The sequence below is a fragment of the Antechinus flavipes genome, chromosome 2, assembly GCF_016432865.1.
Source record: "Antechinus flavipes isolate AdamAnt ecotype Samford, QLD, Australia chromosome 2, AdamAnt_v2, whole genome shotgun sequence".
Classification (NCBI taxonomy): domain Eukaryota; kingdom Metazoa; phylum Chordata; class Mammalia; order Dasyuromorphia; family Dasyuridae; genus Antechinus; species Antechinus flavipes.
Window position 1 is genome coordinate 656,192,059 of NC_067399.1, and position 19,851 is coordinate 656,211,909.

The 19,851-nt window shown below is 42.7% G+C and overlaps 1 protein-coding gene across 1 annotated transcript in view; it reads right to left on the minus strand.

Annotated features, from left to right (window-relative positions):
- STOX1 (storkhead box 1) overlaps positions 1 to 19,564 on the minus strand; it is a 73,978-nt gene extending 54,414 nt beyond the window's left edge. Inside the window, 2 exon segments of the mRNA XM_051982564.1 lie at positions 19,165 to 19,416; positions 19,495 to 19,564. Of these exon segments, the coding sequence (XP_051838524.1) occupies positions 19,165 to 19,416; positions 19,495 to 19,564 (322 nt within the window).
- Positions 19,565 to 19,851: the final 287 nt, after the last annotated feature.

Here is a 19,851-nt window from a genome sequence, read left to right on the forward strand (position 1 = left end):
GGAAGTCTCCTGGGTAGGGAAAGAGAGGAGCCTGAGGCAGGGGGGAGAGGAAAGGCCCCCACAAGGAGCAGCTGTTATTGCTATTTCCACTGCCTTGGGGTCCTACAGTATTGGAGTGATAGTGATCAAATAACCACACTGGGAGTGTGAGAGGCAGTGTGTGTGGTTGCTGAAGACAAGCAGAGATTAGCCAGGGATGCTGGGAAGCCAGTGAGGAAAGGACAATGGATAGTAGAGTGAGAAGACACTGCTTCCAACTCTGGCTTTGCTACTAATTAACTGTGTGATTTGGGGCATATCACTTCTACTTTGGGCTTCTTTTCTCATGTGAAAACATGACTGGAAGATTATAAAGAAAAAGTGTGTCCCAGAATGGAATTGAAAAAAAAGGAACTCCCTCTTTTCTTGGAAAAGGTGGGGGGGCTAGATATACAGATAGCATCAGACACGGTCGATGTGTTGGTTGGTCCCCCTTTTTCTTTTAGAATCTTTGTTACATGGGATGAATGCTCTGGTGCATTGGAAATAGCAGGAAAATAAAATAATCAGATGCAAAGTCTGATCCTTTGAGATATAAGCAAACACAGCAGGGCTTGGGAAAGGGGATTACATTTGATTACATAGTGGTGAGCTATCCAAATTGGCTAGATGGGGCAGTGAACAGAGTATCTGGCCTGGAAACCTGGTCGCAGATGCTAATTAGCCGGGTGACCCTCGTCACATCATTTAACCCTGTTTGCCTCAGTTTCTTCATCTGTAAAATGAGCTGAAAAAGGAAATGGAAAACCACTCCAGTATCTTTGCTAAGAAAACCCCAAATGTTGTCAACAAAGAGTTGGCTGTGACTAAATAGAAGTTCAAGTCAGCAAGTGTCAAAAATGAAAGATAGTGAAAATGACAATTTAAATGGAACTTGTGTGACTAAATAATCTCTAAGATTCTCTTTTTCAGGGGGAAAATCTGAACAAATATTTAGTGCCACACTTTTTTTTTGTAGAAGTCAAAAACTGGAAACAAACTAGTTGCTCATTAATAGGGAAGTGATTTTACCAACTGTGGTACAGGAAGGTAATAGAATGCTCCTAGACCGTGAGAAAAATGAAGATTAAGACAACCAGAGAAGCCTGGAAGATTTGCACAAACTGAGGCAGAGGGAAATGAACAGATTCAGGAGAAGATATACAATGATTACAACCGAGTAAATGGAAAGATCACTAAACAAAGGCAATCATGTTCTAGAGGTGAGACAACAAAATATCTCTTCATCCAGAGAGCTTTGATTTAACACGAGGAGTAGAATGTTCATACCGTGGCAGATGTGGTCACTGTATCAGGTGATTTTGTTTAATTGTGTTTCTTTGTTATAAGAGAGGGTTCAAGTCCCAGGTTAGGCTAAGAAGTATAGCCAGAGATACCATAATGTTAAAACACAAGGCATCAATAACAGGAGCTAAGATAATGTGAGCACATCTCTAAAAGTTATCAAGCTGTGCATACCCTTTAACCCAGTAGTGTTTCTACTGGGCTTATATCCTAAAGAAAGCTTAAAGGAGGGAAAGGGCCCCACATGTGCAAAAATGTTTGTGGCAGCCCTGTTTGTAGTGGCCAGAAACTGGAAACTGAGGGGATGCCCATCAGTAGGAGAATGGCTGAATAAATTGTGGTATATGGATGTTATGGAATATTATTGTTCGGTAAGAAACGACCAACAGGATGATTTCAGAAAGGCCTGGAGAGACTTACATGAACTGATGCTGAGTGAAATGAGCAGAATCAGGAGATCATTGTACATGGCAACAACAAGACTGTATGATCAATTGTGATGGACATGGCTCTCTTCAACAATGAGATGATTCAAATTAGTTCCAACTGTTCAGTGATGAAGACAGCCATCTGCACCCAGAGAGAGGACCATGGGAACTGAGTGTGGACCACAACATAGCATTCTCACTCTTTCTGTTGTTGTCTTCTTGCATTTTGTTTTCTTTCTCAGTTTTCTTCTTCCTTCTTGATCTGATTTTTCTTGTGCAGCAAGATAACTGTACAATTATGTATACATGTATACATATATTGGATTTAACATATATTTTAACATATTTAACATGTATGGGACTACCTGCCATCTGGGAGAGGGGGTAGAGAGAAGGAGGGGATAATTTGGAACAGAAGGCTTTGCAAGGGACAGTGTTAAAAAATTACCCATGCATATGTTTTGTAAATAAAAAGCTTTAATTAATAAAAAGAAAGAAAGAAAATGTGAGCATAACGAAGTCAATCACTCAATTAACAGGCACATATGAAGTGCCTACTGTATGCTAGGCACTCTTCTCAGAAAAAAAAACTACAAAACAATTTCATCCACGAAGAATAGTACAGAAAAAGAAAATTTGTTTCATGAGATACAAGCAGGAAAAGGTGAGTTTCCTAGGGAGTGCTCAGAGAAGACTTGGTTTCTCATCAACTGCTTTGTTTGAGTTCTACTCCACAAACCTTATGCCGTGTTCAGGATAAGCTCATCATCTGAAATGCCACTATCTAGGAGAGTGATTCAGCTTGGGTACTGAAAATTTCCTTCGCATTTTTAGTTACTTCTTCCCTCTAACTGGAGAGCTGGAAGGCAGAGCAACGAATTCCTCCCCAGGACTCTATGAATGTCCAGACATTTACAGCTAAATTCATTTCCCATTAGGCTCTCTGCTTTTGATTCTATGAATATCATGCCCCCTTACCAGGGGTCTTCCATGCCTCCCCTTCTTCCCTTTTCAACCTCTTTTTATGTATCGTCTTCCTCCATTAGATTGTAAGTTCCTTGGAAAGGAAGGAGGGAGAAAGGAAGAGAGAAAGTAAGGAAAGAAGGGAGGAAAAGAAAGAAAGAAGGAGGAAAGTAGAGTGAGAGACAAAGAAAGAAAAAGGAAAAAAGGAAAGAAAAGAAAGAGAAGTTAGAAGGAAGAAACAAAATCAGCAAAACATTTCAGAATAGGAAGAAGACAGAAAAAGATTGTAAAGATATTAAAATGAGCGATTTGGGTGCTACTTTATTAAATTAGAAACAAATTACAAAAAAAATGAAATTTCATAAACAGTCCTGTTTTTTGTTCTTTGTAAACTGCAATGTCTGTTCTTTCCTTTTCTTATTTGTATCCCCAGAACTTAGCATTCTGAGCTTTATTTTTTATAGCATTATATTTTCAGAACTCATTTACTAATTTTGAGTGATCACTATTTTACTTCTCTGTATGTAGATTTTCCCCAACAAAGGAATAAGAGTTGTTTTAAAAGTTAGAGAGGGTGGTTCAAGCTCTATTGACCACTATAACTTATAAACTAATTTCATTTTAGGAATTCAATAAACAAAAACAAAGTTAGAATCTGGATCCTGAGAATCTCTTCTTCTCTAAAAAAGTGAATTGTTTGAAATCACATTGCTAGTTATGCCCCCAGCCTGTCCCCCCCTTTTTTTCAGTCTTGACCTTTCTTCATTTTGACAAAATGAATAGACTCAGAGAAATCTAAGAAGAGTTACATGAACTGACGCAGTAAAGTGAAGTGAGCAGAAATAGGTGAACAATATATTGAAAAGAAAAATAACTTTGAAAGATGAAAGAATTCTGATCAATACAATGACTAATTACTATTTCAGGGGCGAGGAAGCATGTTACCTATCTCCTGACAGAGAAGTGGCGAACTCAAAACAAACATCTAGATATACAATTTCAGTCACCGCCAGTGCACGGATTTGTGTCATACTTGTTTGTTATCAGAAAAGTTGTTGTTGCTATTATTGTTCTTTTAACATAGAAAAGTTTTATTTGGGGAAAGGATTTGGAAGGGAGAGAACTATGGATGATCCTAACCAAAAAAAAAAAAAAAAAAAAAAAAAAAAAGAAGAAGAAGAAGAAAAGAAAAAAAAAGGAGGGTCATTCTACCATTAAAAAAAAAAATCAGAAAATGGAAGGATGTTCAGAAAGAGAAAAAGATAAGCAGGACAAATTTTAAACTACCACGTTTGATTCATTATGTTATTTTTTTAAATGCCAGTAGGGATATACAATAGGGATCTGTAATTTCATGGATAATCCTCTTTTTCTGATTATCTACATGTATGGAAATACTCACATTTGAACTTGATTGTCAAGGAAATAATAATCAAAAAAAGAGGAGGAAATAAGAAATGTGAACCCAAACAGAAAAGAAACAGAGATTGGGCGTGTTTCAGGAGGGATTGAGGAGATGACTGTTGTAGTGAAGATCATGAAATAGGACAGCCAAAGGCCTTTGCCTCTTCCTATCATCATAGAATGTGAGCTCTGGCAGCTTCTTCATCCAGTCATCCCAGAAGACTTTGGCTCTGAAAAGGTTCCTTGCAAGAGCTCAGAAGTTGAACTCTAACCAGTGCAGTGACCAGTCCTAAAACTTATTATGAAGAAGAGAAAAGATGGATTAGATATAGAGGAGGAAACATGTTTTCAGACAAAGTTTGCAAGTTAGTGAGTAGTGATAGAGATGCAAGAAAAGAAGGGGAAAAAGGAAAGAAAAAAAAAGGATAGGAAACAAAGAAGAGAGAGTTGAGAAAAAAGAGAGGAAAGGAGAAAAAAGAAGAGAAAAAGAAAAGGAGGGAAACATGAAGGAAGAAAATGAGAGAAGAAAGGAGAATGAGAAAGAAGAAAGGAAGAAAGAAAAAAGAAAGATATGTTAGAAGAATGAAATAAACATCAATAAAACATTTAAGAATATGGAGAAGAAAGCAAAAAAAAAAAAACTTTAGAAAGATACCAAAATGAGCGGTTTGATGCTATCTTGTTAAATTAAAATACTCTTAAAAAACAAATTTATAAAGAGCTGAAGTTCAATATAATCTTAGTTTTATTTTGTTCTTAGTACATTTCCATCTACTCCGTAGAAGGAGCACCCACCATGGAGGAGAAGCTCAGATCCCCTAAAGCACTAAAGGATGGAGACACTTCAAATTTGGGAGGCAGGTAGGGAACCTTCAAAGAAAAAAGACTAGTCATTGACCGGCAAATCACAAGAAGCTTGAACAGGGGAAGGACGGAGCTTAGAGCTGGAATAGAGAGCTTTTCAAAAGTCACCCAGACCTTTTTAAAGCTTCTTAAACCCTTTTTAAAGCTTCCTATAACTGAATGTGGAGGTCACAAAATTATGATTTATTATCAAAAAATGTTTAATTTGTACACCTATTTTATATACCTATAAGCCTAGGGTCACCTAAAAATTTCTCAGGCAAAAAGAGATCATGAAAAAAAAAATTTAAGAAGCTCTATCCTAGACCAACTACCTGTGATCTTACAGATATGGGCACTGAGGCTCAAGAGAGAAAGAAATGGCTTATCTAAGGTCATTTTGGACTGTAAGGAGCAAATGTGGAATATGAAGCTAAGCCCACTGCTGCTTCAGGGTGGGCTGGGACTCTGCTCCATGACGTCACCTCTGGACCAAGGGAAAGAGGATATCCCTCTTTCAGAAATAGACCTTGGGGAAAACAGGCTAATTCCAGATTTAATGAAAAACCCATTTTCCCCTCAAACACATGGGAACATATGGAGTAAAAGACAAATCAAGACGGTTCAAGGGAATGGTATACACGAGTTCTCCAGGTGCCTCCGACATTTTTACGAAGCGACGGGAGACTGGAAGACAAAGGCCTGAGGTGGGGAGACAGCCCAGCTATAAATTTCAGGGGAGGACAGGGGAACAAACTTGTTTGGCCAAGTGGCTGTTTTTATGTCTTTTCCCTGAGTAGCCGTTCTGCAAGCTGTCACCATTAACCTTTCACCTTCCCGGAGCACTTTATAAATCCTAAGGTGCCACAGAAATGGGAACCGTTATGATTGGCAAAGAATCTGTCTGACCTTAGTCCCCGCTGACCAGGTCAGCTAGGAAGAGGTGGGAAAGAGGTTCCCAGATCCTTGGGACAGGTCCAGGATGCTGAAACTGTTCCCAAGAATCAAAGGTTCACAAAGCTAGAGATTGGGGCCATCTCAGAGATAACCTAGCCCAATCCCCCCATTTTAGGGATGAGAAAATTGAGACCTGCAGCAGTTTAGCCAAGATTATATAAACGGTCACCATCAGAGACAGAATCTAAATCCAGAGCCCACTCTTTTTTACTTTGGCTTCAAGATTTTCTGGAGGACTTTCTAGAATCAGAAAATCTTCCTTCAAATTTCATCTCTGCTACTTACTAGCTTTATAATCCTAGGCAGATTACTTCATCTTTCTGAGCCTCAGTTTCCCCATATGTAACAAGGAAACACTACCAGGGCTGTGAGAAAAGTGTCTCGGATTGAGTGCTGGGCGTGGTGTCAAGAAGAACAGAGTTCAAATCCAGCCTCAGAAACTTACTTGTATGACCATGGACAAGGCATTCTGTTAATCTTAGTTTCCTCAACTATAAAATGAAGATAATAACAGTACCTACCTTTGGGGGTTGTGAGGATTAATGAGATAGCATTTTTACATAATGGTGGAGAAAGAATTCAAACACAGGTCTTCCTCATTTTACATCCAGCACTCTGACCACCATCCCTCCATGCCGTCTCCCGTAAGGAAATAAAAAAGCCAAGTTTCAAACAAAACTACTCTGACTTCAAATCCCTCTACACTGATTCTCCTGGGGTACCACAGTCTAGCATCCCGTTCCTTTTCCCCTTCTGACCCCAGGTCATTGCAAACGCCAGACTATACCAGCACATCTTCAAGGGTTACATTAAAGAGTAACATAAAGAGTTACAGGGAATGCAAACTTTGCCCCAAAGATTTCCACCTATCCTAAAGAGATAAAGCCTAAACTTTCCAGCTGATCAAGTCTCAAACTAAACTTCCTTCTGCCTAATTTCATCCTCACCCCCTTCTCTTGTTCCAAAGCCCTATGAGACCCTCACATTTGTGGTCCCAAAGAGAATAGGGTCTTTCCAGTTAACCCTTTCTTCCCCTTGATTTGGGATTTATCCACCCTGAAGCTCCAGTTCTAGCTCATTTACCTATTCTACAATCTCAGGGTCACTCTCAGCCAATCAAGAAATCTTCTGATTTCAAGGTGGGCTTTTGGGTATTTCACATATGTATTTATCCGATCTCTGCCTAACATCTTCTCCTCCTGCTCTAGGAAAAGACACAGAAATATCAGCAGGTAAAGACACCTGGACACAGAGGTCAGGTCTACAGTTCACAAAGAGAGTCAGTCCCTTTTATTCTGGCATCAGATTCCCAAAGACTGGTTATGATTCTTTCTCTATCTTTTGCCTCCTGTGCAAACAAAGACTGCACACATATCAGAGGGCACACAGTTCACAGCTGTTTCTCTCTAGAGCCTGAGACCCAGCCCTCTGGTGGGTGAAGGAAAACAAAACCACTCTGGGGACCAGAGAATAAAAGATCATGGAAATGTACCTCCGGGGTCCAAGGCTCCAGTCTGTCCCTTCTTTTAGGAAAAAGTGATCATGGGCCACCACCAAAGGCTGTTAGAAGTTAGGAAGGGAAAAATACAATCACTAAACTTGGGGAAATCCAATTTTGGAATTAGCATGGCTGCCCACAAGTTCACACCTTTGAACAGAGCTGAGGCGCTAAGTCTGGTGCTTTTGGGAGTCCCCATTAAGGAGTCCTGAATTGACAGCCCTTATTTTAATAAATCGAACAACAAGCATTTGGTACCCACTTACTAAGTGCCAGGGGATACAATGACAAAAAAAATGAAAGCATCCCTTCTCTCAAGGAGCTTGTCTTCTAGTAAGTATATTTAGAATCAAGATAAGGAGACCACTATTAGCTGAGAGGATCCGATAAGACCTCTTGGAGAAGGGGATGCTTGAGTTAAGTTTTGAGAGAATCTAGGAGATCTAAGAGACAGAAACAAATGTCCTTCACCCCCTTTCTCTGTGGCCCTTGTTCAGTTCCTCATTTGGGGTCAGTTATGAAACACAAAAGGAGAATGCACAGATAATGCACAGGTTGCCTGGACTTCTGATTATATTCATCGTAGAAGCCAGGTGTTAGCACAACAAGGGAGGCAGAGCAGCTTGAGGAACAGGAAGGCAGCAACCATTACCAATGCAAGGGACTAGCTTTTATCTTCTCTGAGAGTGCTGGAGCAAGGCTAAGAGAACTTGGTTTGAAGTCAGATCTTCATTCAAATCCCCCCTCTGCCACTTATTACTTGTATGACCTTGAGAAATTTCCTTCCCTTCCCAAATAGGGAGCATGCTTTTCTCTCTAAGATCCCTTCTAATTCCCAAACTCATGATTTCTTTGGGCCTCACTGTGCTCATCTACAAAATGAAGGCCAATTCCAGCTCTAAATTTCCAAGAACAACTAACTTGGAGAGCCTGGACTCCCAGCAAGGAGAGTTTCATACTGGCATGTCAGCTGAGTTTATTTTAGAAAGAGAGCCAGGTGAGACTTTTGCAAAGACCAGGGTATCTCTGGGGAGCCTATGAGACATGCCCTGAACAATGTTTGTTCAGGAAAGAAGGAAGGAAGGAAGGAAGAAAGGAAGGAAGGAAGGAAGAAAGGAAGGGAGGCAGGGAGAGAGTGAAGGAGGGAGGGAGGGAAGGAAGAAAGGAAGAGAAGGAAGGAAAGAAGAGAAAGAGGGAGTGAGGGAGGAAAGAAGGAAGGAAGGAAGGAAGAGAGGGAGGGAGGAAGGGAAACTGGGGAAGATGAAAGCATGAACAATGACAACAAATAGCTTTTGTTCATTTCTCGGGCACAACTGCAGAGCAGTGATAGTAGGACTTGAAAAAATTACATAAAAAGCAAAGAATGATTATGGAGATACAGGAATACTAATGCACTATTACTGGAAGTGCAAAATGTCCAACCGTTCTGGGAAGCAAATTGCAAGTATTCTTTTTAAAGTGACTAAAAATATCCATGCCCTTTGACTTAGAACCCCCACTGCTGGGCAAATACCTCAAAGATATCAATAACAAAAAGAAAGGCACCGTATGCACCAAAATACTTGTAGCAACAAAGAACTGGAAACCAAGTAGATACCCATTGGTCAGGAAATGACTAAGTTACATGAATAGATGGAATATTGCTATGGTATTAAAACAATGGATATTTCAAATATGTAGAAACATGGGAAACTTTAATGAACTAATACTTCATAATTAATGAATGCTTGTTGACTGGACAATCTAGATGAACTAACATAAACCAAAAAAAAAAAAATGAGCAGGACCAAGGAAACAATGACTGCAAATAAAATGAGCAGGACCAAGGAAACAATGACTGCAAGGGTGAAAATGGAAAGAACCAGAATGCAACAGAAAGGGAATGTTTTGAAATTATACAGATCAAGGTTGAAGAGCCTAGATGAGAAAAAGCACAACTGGCTCTTGTTTACCAAGGTGGGGGATATGGGAGGTAACAAAATAGGGAGTGAGCAGACACTTTTGCTGTGTTGGTTAATGTTGCTGAACAGCTCTTTCCCATCATCCCCCTTTTTAAAGGTGCTATAAAAGGTGACTCTTTGGGAAGGAGAGAGGGGGAAAGAGAGAGAGTAGAGAGACAGACTGACAGACATAGAGAGGCAGACACACACACAGAAAAAGACATACAGAGACAGAGAGGGGAGAGAGACAGAGAGAAAGAGGCAGAGACAGAGAAACAGAGAGAAAGAGACAGAAGGAAAGACAGAGACACACAGAGAGAGACACAGAAGAAGCGACAGAGACAGAAAGACAGAGAGGGAGAGACAGAAAGATGGGGAGGGAAGAGAGTAAAGAGAGACAAAGATATATAGAGTCAGAGAAACAGACAGAGAGAGACTCACAGAGAGACTGACAGATGGGGGGGGAGAGAAAGAGAGACAGACAGACACAGAGAGGGGGGAGCAAGACATGTAAAAAAACAAATGTTATCAGTAAGAATTCAATTTGGGGTTTTTGTCTTGTTTTGTTCAGCACTGAGGCCTTGGGAAGGCTGAGCTCTTCTTCCTCCCTCACAGCTTGGGTTGACTATTAACACCCTTCTGCACACACATTTTCTGCTTGGTTAAATCAAGCCTAGATTAACAGCCAGAGCAATGAAATTAAGAGACAGCAATCACACTAAGTGCGGATGAGATCCAGGATCATTTTTTCTCTCCCTATTTCAGTACTGCGCATTTGCTCTGGCTATTTTTTCCCCCAGAAAGCAAGAACAAGAATGGGGAAACCAAGGAAGAACTGGAGGACTGGCTGACATTCCTCCTGTGAGAAAGAAGGGAATCCAGGCATTTCACGGGCAGGAAGGGAAAAGCACCTTGGTGTCCCCCTGCCCCTCATCTCTCTCTACCCCCCTGACAGGGTCCTCATTCTGGATCTGTGCTCCCAGCTCTTCCCAGCCTCTGAGCAGGGCCCCTAGGCCAGCCCTCACCTGGGGACTCACTGCTCTCCCTCCCAATCAGACCTGAGGTGAGGAAAGATCTCCCTCTTAGTCCTCCCAAGACAAAGATGTGAACAGTCAGCATGAGCTTGCCACAGTCCACGCCTCTCATTTTACAGAGGGGGAAACTGAGGCCCATGTACCTGAAGAAGTTACATGAATAGACTGGGATATTGCTATAGTATTAAAACAATGGATATGTATAAATATGTGGAAGGATAGGAAGGTTTAATGAACAGTTGTTGAGTGAATGATCTAGATGAACTAACATAACCAAGCAAAACCAAGCGGCAGAACCAAGAAAACAATGAATACAAATAAAATGAGCAGGACCAAGGAAAAAAAATGACTGCAAGGGTGAAAATAGAAAGAACAAGACTACAATAGGAAGGGAATGTTTTGAAATTATACAGATCAAGGTTGAAATGAAGTAGAGTGAATTGTGCAAGTCACCCAGGTCGTAAGCAGGAGTCAAAATTTGAACTCAGACCTGAGGACTGTAGAGTCTTTCCATTGACCCACTTTGGCTAGACTGAAAGGTGCTAAGGGATTTGTCTAGGATCATACGGCTAGTAAGTCTCTGGGGCAGTATTCGAAGTCAGGTCAGATTGACCCAGAGTCTCAGTACCATCCCCACTGTACAATTCCTGGCCACCAGAAGCTTGTGAATAAATGCTTGTACACTGATTTTCGTTCCTATCATAATCCCTCTCTAGGACTCCCTGAGGGTAGGACCACTTCTTCCCCATCAGTGCCTGGTACTATTTGCTAAGTTGGATTCTCAGAGTTTCCTGGGGGAGCTGAAGTTCTATGAGCAGGATTCCCTATCTGGAATGTATCCAGTCAGACTCATTGGGAGGGCTTCTGTATTAGCCCAAGATTACTATGACTGTAAGGACCACAAGGGACACCTAGCCACCCAGGCCCAGCGGAGATCACAGATCCACTTAGATAAGAGCTGGGAGCTCAAGCCATTTTACAGAAGAAGACACTGAGATCCACATGGAGAAAAGCATTCATGGATAATAATAAGGCCTTTCCTTCCAGGTCCAACCAATACTGAGGCTCCCGGTCCCGTCTCCTCTGAGATCTCTGTGCTTTCACCAGCTGCTGAGAATGTTACCTTTTCTGAGGGCTGCTTATCCTCTCTAAGTGCCCCCATGTGGGAGCAGTCAACCCTGATGGCCACCACCAAATTCCATTGTCCTTGGCCTGGAGGACATTCAGTTTCTCAGGTTCTCCTTAGAAGACATTTAATCCCACCTCTCCATAAATCATCTAGCCATTTTCTAGTCTCTGACATTGGACTATTATTCAGAGCCCTAACATGCCATGGCCCTAATGTTAAGTTTCAGACTTCATCCGGATCAGATGTCCTGTCCCAGAGTTCAGCTCAGTTCACAAAATTTCATTAAAGCAAGAGCTCAGAAGTGGAATCCAGGCTCTTCCCTCCCGCGGCAAGTTGTTTCATTTCTCCTGTGGCCATGTAATAACTCATATTCTACAGTGTTTTACAGTTTATCAAGAATAAAAATCAAAGGGGAACTGATTAAAACTGGAAAGGACCAGAAACTGGAAACTGAGTAGACGCCCATCAATTGGAGAATGGTTGGGTATATGAATGTTAGGGAATATTATTGTTCTGTAAGAAATGACCAGCAGGATGATTTCAGAAAGGCCTGGAGATTCTTACAGGAACTGATGCTGAGTGAAATGAGCAGAACTAGGAGATCATTATATACCTCAACAACGATACTATACGATGGTCAATTCTGATGGACGTGGCCCTCTTCAACAATAAGATGAACCAAATCAGTTCCAATGGAGCAGGGATGAACTGAACCAGCTACACCCAGGGAAAGAACTCTGAGAGATGACTATGAACCATTACATAGAATTCCCAATCCCTCTATTTTTGTCTGCATTTTTTATTTTCTTCACAGGCCAATTGTACACTATTGCAAAGTCTGATTCTCTTTGTACAGTAAAACAACTGTATGGATATGTATACATATATTTTATTTAACAAAAACTTTAATATATTTGACATATATTGTTCAACCTGCCATCTGGGAGAGGGGGTGGGGGGAAGGAAGGGAAAAATTGGAACGAAAGATTTTACAATTGTCAATGCTGAAAAATTACCCATGCATATATTTGTAAATAAAAAGCTATAAGAAAAAAAAAAGGGAAAAAAAGGCTGGAAAGGACTTTAAGAAAGCAATGGCTTCAATCTTTTCTTTTCACAGATAAGGAAATGGAGACCTACCCAGAATTTATGTGACTTGTCCAAAGTCATAAACCTATAACATAACAATGGAAGGATTAGAACCCAGGCCTTTGGGTCTTGGGATCCAGAGCTCTATCCATTGAATTCCACTGTTTTTCAACAATTGTATGAGTTAGATAGCAGCAATATGATTATCTCCAATTTTGCAAATAGGAAAAAGTGAGTCTCACACTAATGCATTGTTGGTGGAGTGGTGAACTGATCCAACCATTCTGGAGAACAATTTGAAACTATCCCCAAAGGGCTATCAAACTGTACAAACTCTTTGATCCAAGAAGTGTCTCTATTGGGTCTGTCTCCCAAGGAAATCATGAAGGAGGGAAAAGGGCCCACATGTGCAAAAATCCTTATAGCAGCTCTTTTTTTGTGGTGGCGAAGAATTGGAAAATCAGTAGATGCCTATCAACTAGAGAATGGCTGAACAAGCTGTGGTACATGAAGATAAATGGAATATTGTTGTTCTATTAAAAAATGATGAGAAAGCTGGTTTTAGAAAAGCCTGGAAAGATTTACATGAACTGATGCTGAGTGAAACAAGCAGAACCAGGAATACACTGTAGCATAATACATAGTATATACTGATATAACACATAGTAACAGCAAGATTGTGCAATGATCAACTAGGAAGGACTTGGTTCTTCTCAGTGGTTCAGTGATCCAAAGCAATCCTGATAGACTTTGGATGGGAAACATCATCCACATCCAGAGAGAGAAATATGGATCCTGAATGCAAATCAATACATGCTATGTTCGCTTCTTTTTTCTTTTTCATGTTTTTTTTTCCCCTTGTGGTTTTTCCTTTTTGTTTTGATTTTTCTCTCCCAACATGCTTCATCAAGAAATGTGCTTAAATTTAGATTTTTTCTTCCCGGGTTATTTTTATCTTCTGAATCCAATTCACCCTGTGCAACAAGAGAACTGTTCGGTTCTGCACACGTATATTGTATCTAGGATATATTATAACACATTTAACATGTATAGGACTGCTTGCCATCTGGGAAAGAGAGTGGAGGGAGGGAAGGGAAAAGTCGGAACAGAAGTGAGTGCAAGTAATGTTGTAAAAAATTACCCATGCAGATGTACTGTCAATAAAAAGTTATAATTATTAAAAAAAAAAGAAATGTGCTTTAAAAAATGAATATACATGTATAACCAGAAAAAAATAAAAAGTGATGAAATCATAAAAAAGAAAAGAGAAAGAAAAAGAAAAATGAGTCTCAGAGAAGAGATTTGAATTGCTTGGGAGTCACAAAGCACAAAGTGGAAGTGGTAACATTTGAATCCAGACCATGATTCCCATTCCTATTCTCTTTCTATTAACTACATCAATATAATTCTTCCTGTATATGGAAATAAATACTGAAGAGCCTACGCATAAGAGGTGGAGTCAAGTCAAGGTACAGAAGTTAAGTGAGATCTAGGTTTGCAGCCAGTCTTGGACATTTTTAGCTGAGTGACCACTGGCAAGTCCTTTTGCTTGTCTGAGCCTCAGTGCCCTCATCTGAAAAATAGGAATAATAACGCTGTAGCTTTTATGCTTACCACGCTGGGCTGCTGTGAAGCTTGAATGAGATGGTGGTTGTAAAAGGTTTGGGTACAAACCTTAAAAGCCCTGAATACACATAAATGCCAACTCCTATCACTGCTTTTTGCTATTTCTGAGCAGGGGAGTAAGAGGATCAGAGCTGGCCTTTAGGGCTTGGGGTTTAAAAACCCATTCATTGCTTTTCCACTCTTTCAAATGTTCCCTTAATTATGGCTTAGTTTTCAGATGTCAGCAAACAGAGCCAAGAGACTGAAGGCTCTCACCACCTAACTGGTACCGTATGTCATGTCATCGTTATCGGCTGTGATTTACCCCCTCCTCCTCCATTATCTCACCCAAGCACAGCCCCCACTCCCCAGCTCCTGCCCCCCTGGTGCACTCTGTACTCCATTTAATATTGGAAGCACCAGACCTGGACCTGCTAATTCAAACCAGAAAGAGAAACAAGAGATCAGCGGATAAAGGCTTGGGAGGGAGGGAAGATGGGAATGGATGAGGAGTAGTGCTGTAAATTACCCCGATAAGATATGGGGTAATTGCAAAATATGCCTCCCCCATCCCCACCCGTCTTGCTGTTCGCGCTCAGCTTGGACATTTGAAAAAACGTCTTTAAACAGGCGCGATCACAAGGATGATGGTTTAGTGCTGTGAGAAGCGTGCGACATAGTTCACAAAAGACAGAGACGGGTGCCTCAGTGGCCCCAGGAAGCTCTTTTACACTATAAGTTCTGTAATAGGGGAATTGTTTGGGGAAGATGTAGAGAAAGACAGAATGAGGCTCTTCTGGACACATTTTAGAACTGGGAGACAGCTCCAGCCCTTCACTAAGCAGAGAAGAAAAGACATCTTCAAAAGTAAAAAGTGAGAGAGCTGAGATTTGAATCCAAGTCCTTGGACTCCAAAGTCCCAGCTATCCCCACTATACCACACTGCCCCCAAACCAAAGGTGTCTCAACTGATGACCTGTTGACAACCTGCCTTCAAGCTAACTATAGTCACAAAATAAAGGCAGATAGAGTATAGAGCACCCAAATAATAACAGGAAAAAAAATTACTGAAATTTTAGGCAGCACAGGGGGAAGGAGCTCTGGATGGGGTGAGCCAAAGGCTTGGGCTACTTCACTGAAGGAAATTCAGGAAACTCAGCATCTCTTCAAGCCTCAGTCAACACTTCTAAAAAGGTTTAGCTAGATGGGGTCAGAGGGGCCTCCAGTTCTGATACGCTATGTCCAGCCCTGATATTCCATATTCCAAAGTCCCTTCCACCACTGACATTCCACTACATGAGGTTCCTTCCACCTCTGTCATTCCACATCCCAAGGTCCCTTCCACCTTGTCATTACACGTCCTGAGATCCCTTCCACCTCTGTCATTCCACTTCCTGAGATCCCTTCCACCTCTGTCATTCCACTTCCTGAGATCCCTTCCACTTCTGTCATTCCATTTCCTGAGATCCCTTCCACCTCTGTCATTCCACATCCCAAGGTTCCTTCCACTTCTGTCATTCTAGATCTTAATAAGGTCCCTTCTTGTACTAACACTGAACGTTCTAAAGTCTCTTCTGATTCTGACATTCTGTGTTCTATGACTGTCCAACTACAGGACCCAAGGCAGGGTTTTGCTTAAAAATCCAGTCCAAAGGGATTTTGCACAAGCAAAGAGTAATCCTTAGAAAGGGAACTCAAGGGAAAGCAGACACTGCTATTTTCTATTAAAGTGCAAATAAACTCAAGAGAAGTCTGACTGACAACTGTTTCTTTAAAAAAAAAAAAAGGTTAGAAAAAGTCCTGCAGGCTTTAAACACAGGGGCTGGTAATTTGGGAGCTACTTTCCCTGTTTATTTAGCTGACAAGCTGTCAGGAAGGCAGCTACTTCAATTGCTTTGCAGAGCTAGCAGCTTTAAGCACAGCCAAGAGAGGCAGGGCTTTGCCCCCAGGCCCCTCAATCTTCCGGGGTCAGTCCAAGCTCATCAGCCAGTTCAGTCCAAAATTAAAACAATCCAGAGCTGCACCCATGGAGCCTTTGGTTCCAAACAATCCAGGAGTCACTTCCCTACCAGTTTAGCACCTTGAGGTGCCCTAAGTCTATCCAAGCCAAGCCAACAAGTATTTCCTAAGCAACTACTCTGTCCTAAGTGCAGGGGATACAAAAGAAATAGGCTTTCCTTTCAGGGAGTTTATAGTGTTCTGAGGAAAGAAATTTGTTTGCACAAACAAATGGACACAACATGATCTGAGGACAGAAAGCAAGAACTGGGAATTCCAGAATGAAAAAACAATCTCTAAAAAAATCCGAATTTTGACCACTTGAAAAGCAACGGAGAACTGTGTGAAGATGCAACCTGTATCTGTAAATTATAAAAAGGTAGCTTCCCTTTGATAAGGAGCGTGAACAGCACTGAAGATGGGTGATGGATGAAAAATTGATGGCTTTGGCGGGTGTTGCAGTCCTACCCAGGGACATTCAAAGACAGGCTGCCAGCATATTGGGAGAGGAGGGGGCACCTTCAAGAACCCAGGACAGTAGAGAGGCATAGATGGGCTAGCTACACTCTCAGAGGGAGCATCCACAGGCAAAGGGCCACAGACTCCAGAACTGGTCTCAGGAGAGTTCTGAGGACTTGAGGCCATGATGGTGGATGAGGTAGTAGATTTAGGGTGTGTGATATATATACATATGTGTGTGTATTTGTATATATATTATACATGTGTGATGTATACATATTTGGGTGTGTGATATATACATATATGTGTGCATGAATTTGTATATATGTGTATATTATACATGTGTGATATATATGGGTGTGTGATATATACATATATGTGTGCATGTATTTGTATATATGTATATATATATTATACATATAGAGAGAGAACTGTTGGAGGGCTATGCTTTGCTTGATTATGCATATTTGACCCATGAAAAATTTTGTTCATTTTTTTTAATAGAGGAGGGATGTTACAAACATGAAAAGGCATGCATTTTTTCAGGAGGTCTCTGTAATATGCTAAAAGTTTTATTTTATTATGAGACGTGTGAGTAATTGGCATAAGTAACATAAAAACAAAATTCTATGAGGTAGTGGATTTAGGGTGGGTGATAAAGTATATATACATATATGTGTGTATGTATTTGTATATATGAGTATATATACATTATACATATATATAGCCGTTGGAGGGCTATACTTTGTTTATTATGCATATTTGACTCAAGAAAAAATTTTGCCCTTTTTTTCCCCAATGGGATAGAGATGAGATGAAAAGAAAATTGATTTCTTTTTTTTTTTTTTAACTAGAGGAGGGTTGTTACAGATGTGAAATGACGTGCATTTTTTCAGGGAAGGTCTCTGTATTATTATACTAAATGTTTTACTTTATTAGGAGAAGTGGAAGAAATTGGCTTAAGTAACATGAAAGTAAAATACATCCATACAATTGCAAATGATAAAAAAAAAAAATACATGTTGGGAAGAAAAAGAAAAGAAGGCACTCTTTTCAGCATAATAATGACTAAACTTGGCCTAGAGAAGAACTGAGAAAATGCAGCTCCCTCCCACCCTCCCCTGCCGAGGGGATGCGGGGCAGGGGGATGGCTGCCGAACACTCCATCCATTGTCAGTCTCGCTGAGTGTGGCCTTTTTTTCTCTTCCTCTTGGAATCTTTGTTTCAAGGGATGGCTCCCCAGGGGTGGGAGGGATATATTCAGGAATGAGGGAGATGTCAAAACAAAAGGTATAGAGAAGATAGTTTTCTGAAAGATAAAGTTTTGTCTGCGGATAGATTTCGAAATTTCTTTGGTCCAGCCCCTTCATTTTACAGGAAACTGACCGACCCCATCACTTTCCCGATCGCCTGCCGAGAAGCCCTTGGAGTCCCAGCTGAAGCTACACAAAACACAAGTGAAGCTTTTGCCTCGTTTGCGCTGAACTCTTTCAAGCTACAGAAAAGTCTATGGATGTGTAAAGGATCCCAGTCTCCCATTCTCGGAATCTCCGGGCTTTCAGAAACTTTTTCTGTTCCATATTCAATGTGAAAGAAAAGAGAGAGAGAGACAGAGAGAGAGAGAGAGAGACAGAGAGAGACAGAGAGACAGAGAGAGACAGAGACACAGAGAGAGACAGAATGGATAGATATACATAGATAAGATAGATAGATAGATAGATAGATAGATAGATAGATAGATAGATAGATAGATAGATAGATAGATAGATAGAATCATTTACTGAGTATTCCCTGAAGGGCCCATACCCGCGCCTATGCTCATGATTCTCCTACCCCTGGATCCTAGGTGTTCACTAAGGGGGGAACCAGCCACCGGTTCGAGTCCAGCCTTTGACATACTAGCTTGGAGACTCTGGAAAAGGCTCTGCCCCTCTCTGAGGGAAGCTGGCTGAGACTAGTAAATTGCACATTAGTGGCCTGTCCGAATCTGTGGTGAAGGTTTCCTCCTTCCAAGAAACCAGGAGTTCCCTACTGATGAAATCACAGCTCCGAACCAAATGGAAGTGGGGAGGGGGAGAACCAAAACATTTCCTAAGAGCTGGGGTGAGAGTGAAAGGCCTCCCCGCCCGTCCGCCCGCCCACCCAAGGGAGCTGTGAAGGAGGCTCTTTGCTCCGCAAATCAAATGCTCTTTGGTTTCTATAAGAGAGCGCCGACCGGACTGGTCCCGCAAACTGCTCAGCGGGGATCACCTAACGGGAAAAGTCCTGCCCTCACGGGCGGGAGGTGCGTACCTGCGGGAACACCAAGCGAAGCCCGTCCGCCCCCTTCTTTGCTCGCCTACACTCTCTCCGGGGAGAACTGCTGCGTTCCCGAGCCAACCTGAGCTGCCGGCGCCCTCGGGGCCCCTGTCCCCCACTTCGCTAGCTCACAGGTACTCGCGCCCTTGGCCCCCCACTCCGGCCCCCTCCCTCCGTCCTTCGCGCGCTCACTCACCCACGGCGCGGATGCGGAAGCCCCGCGGAGGGCGCAGCGCCCGGCGCAGCCAGGCGTCCCGCAGCACCTGCAGGCTGCCGGGCGGCCCGTGCACCAGCAGCACCCCGCGCCGCAGCCAGCCCTGGAAGGCCAGCCGGGAGGCGGCGCGGGCCAGGCGCGCGTTCCAGAAGCAGCGCACGTTGGCCCGACGGAAGGCACGAAAGAGCGCACGGCCTCCGAGCTCCCCATCCTCGGTCTCCGGCGACCCGGGGGCTCCAGCTGGCAGCAGCTCGTCCAGGCTCGCCTCGGTTGCCCCGAGCTCCGGGTCCGGGTCCGGCGCCCCGGCGGAGCCCCGTTCCCGCTCCTGCCGGCACAGCACCAGAGCCAGCGAGCCGGGGGCCAGCTGCACGGGGCGTGCCATCTCTGACGCCCCGCAACCCCTGTGCAGCTCTGGGCCAGCCCGCCTCGGCGGCTGCCCCGCAGCGAACAGCCCGCTGCCCTCAGCCCGCAGCCCGGGGATAGGCTTATTGGACTGCCGCGGCGGCTGCCTAGGGAACGCGACTTTGGGGGCGGGGCCTGGGCTCCGGACTCCAGGGGGCCGGGCTGGGGGCGGGGGCGGGGCCGGCAGTGAGCGAGGGTCCGGCACTAAGGCCCCCGCCGGGGGGCGGGGCTGGGGGCGGGGGCGGGGCCGGCAATGAGCGAGGGTCC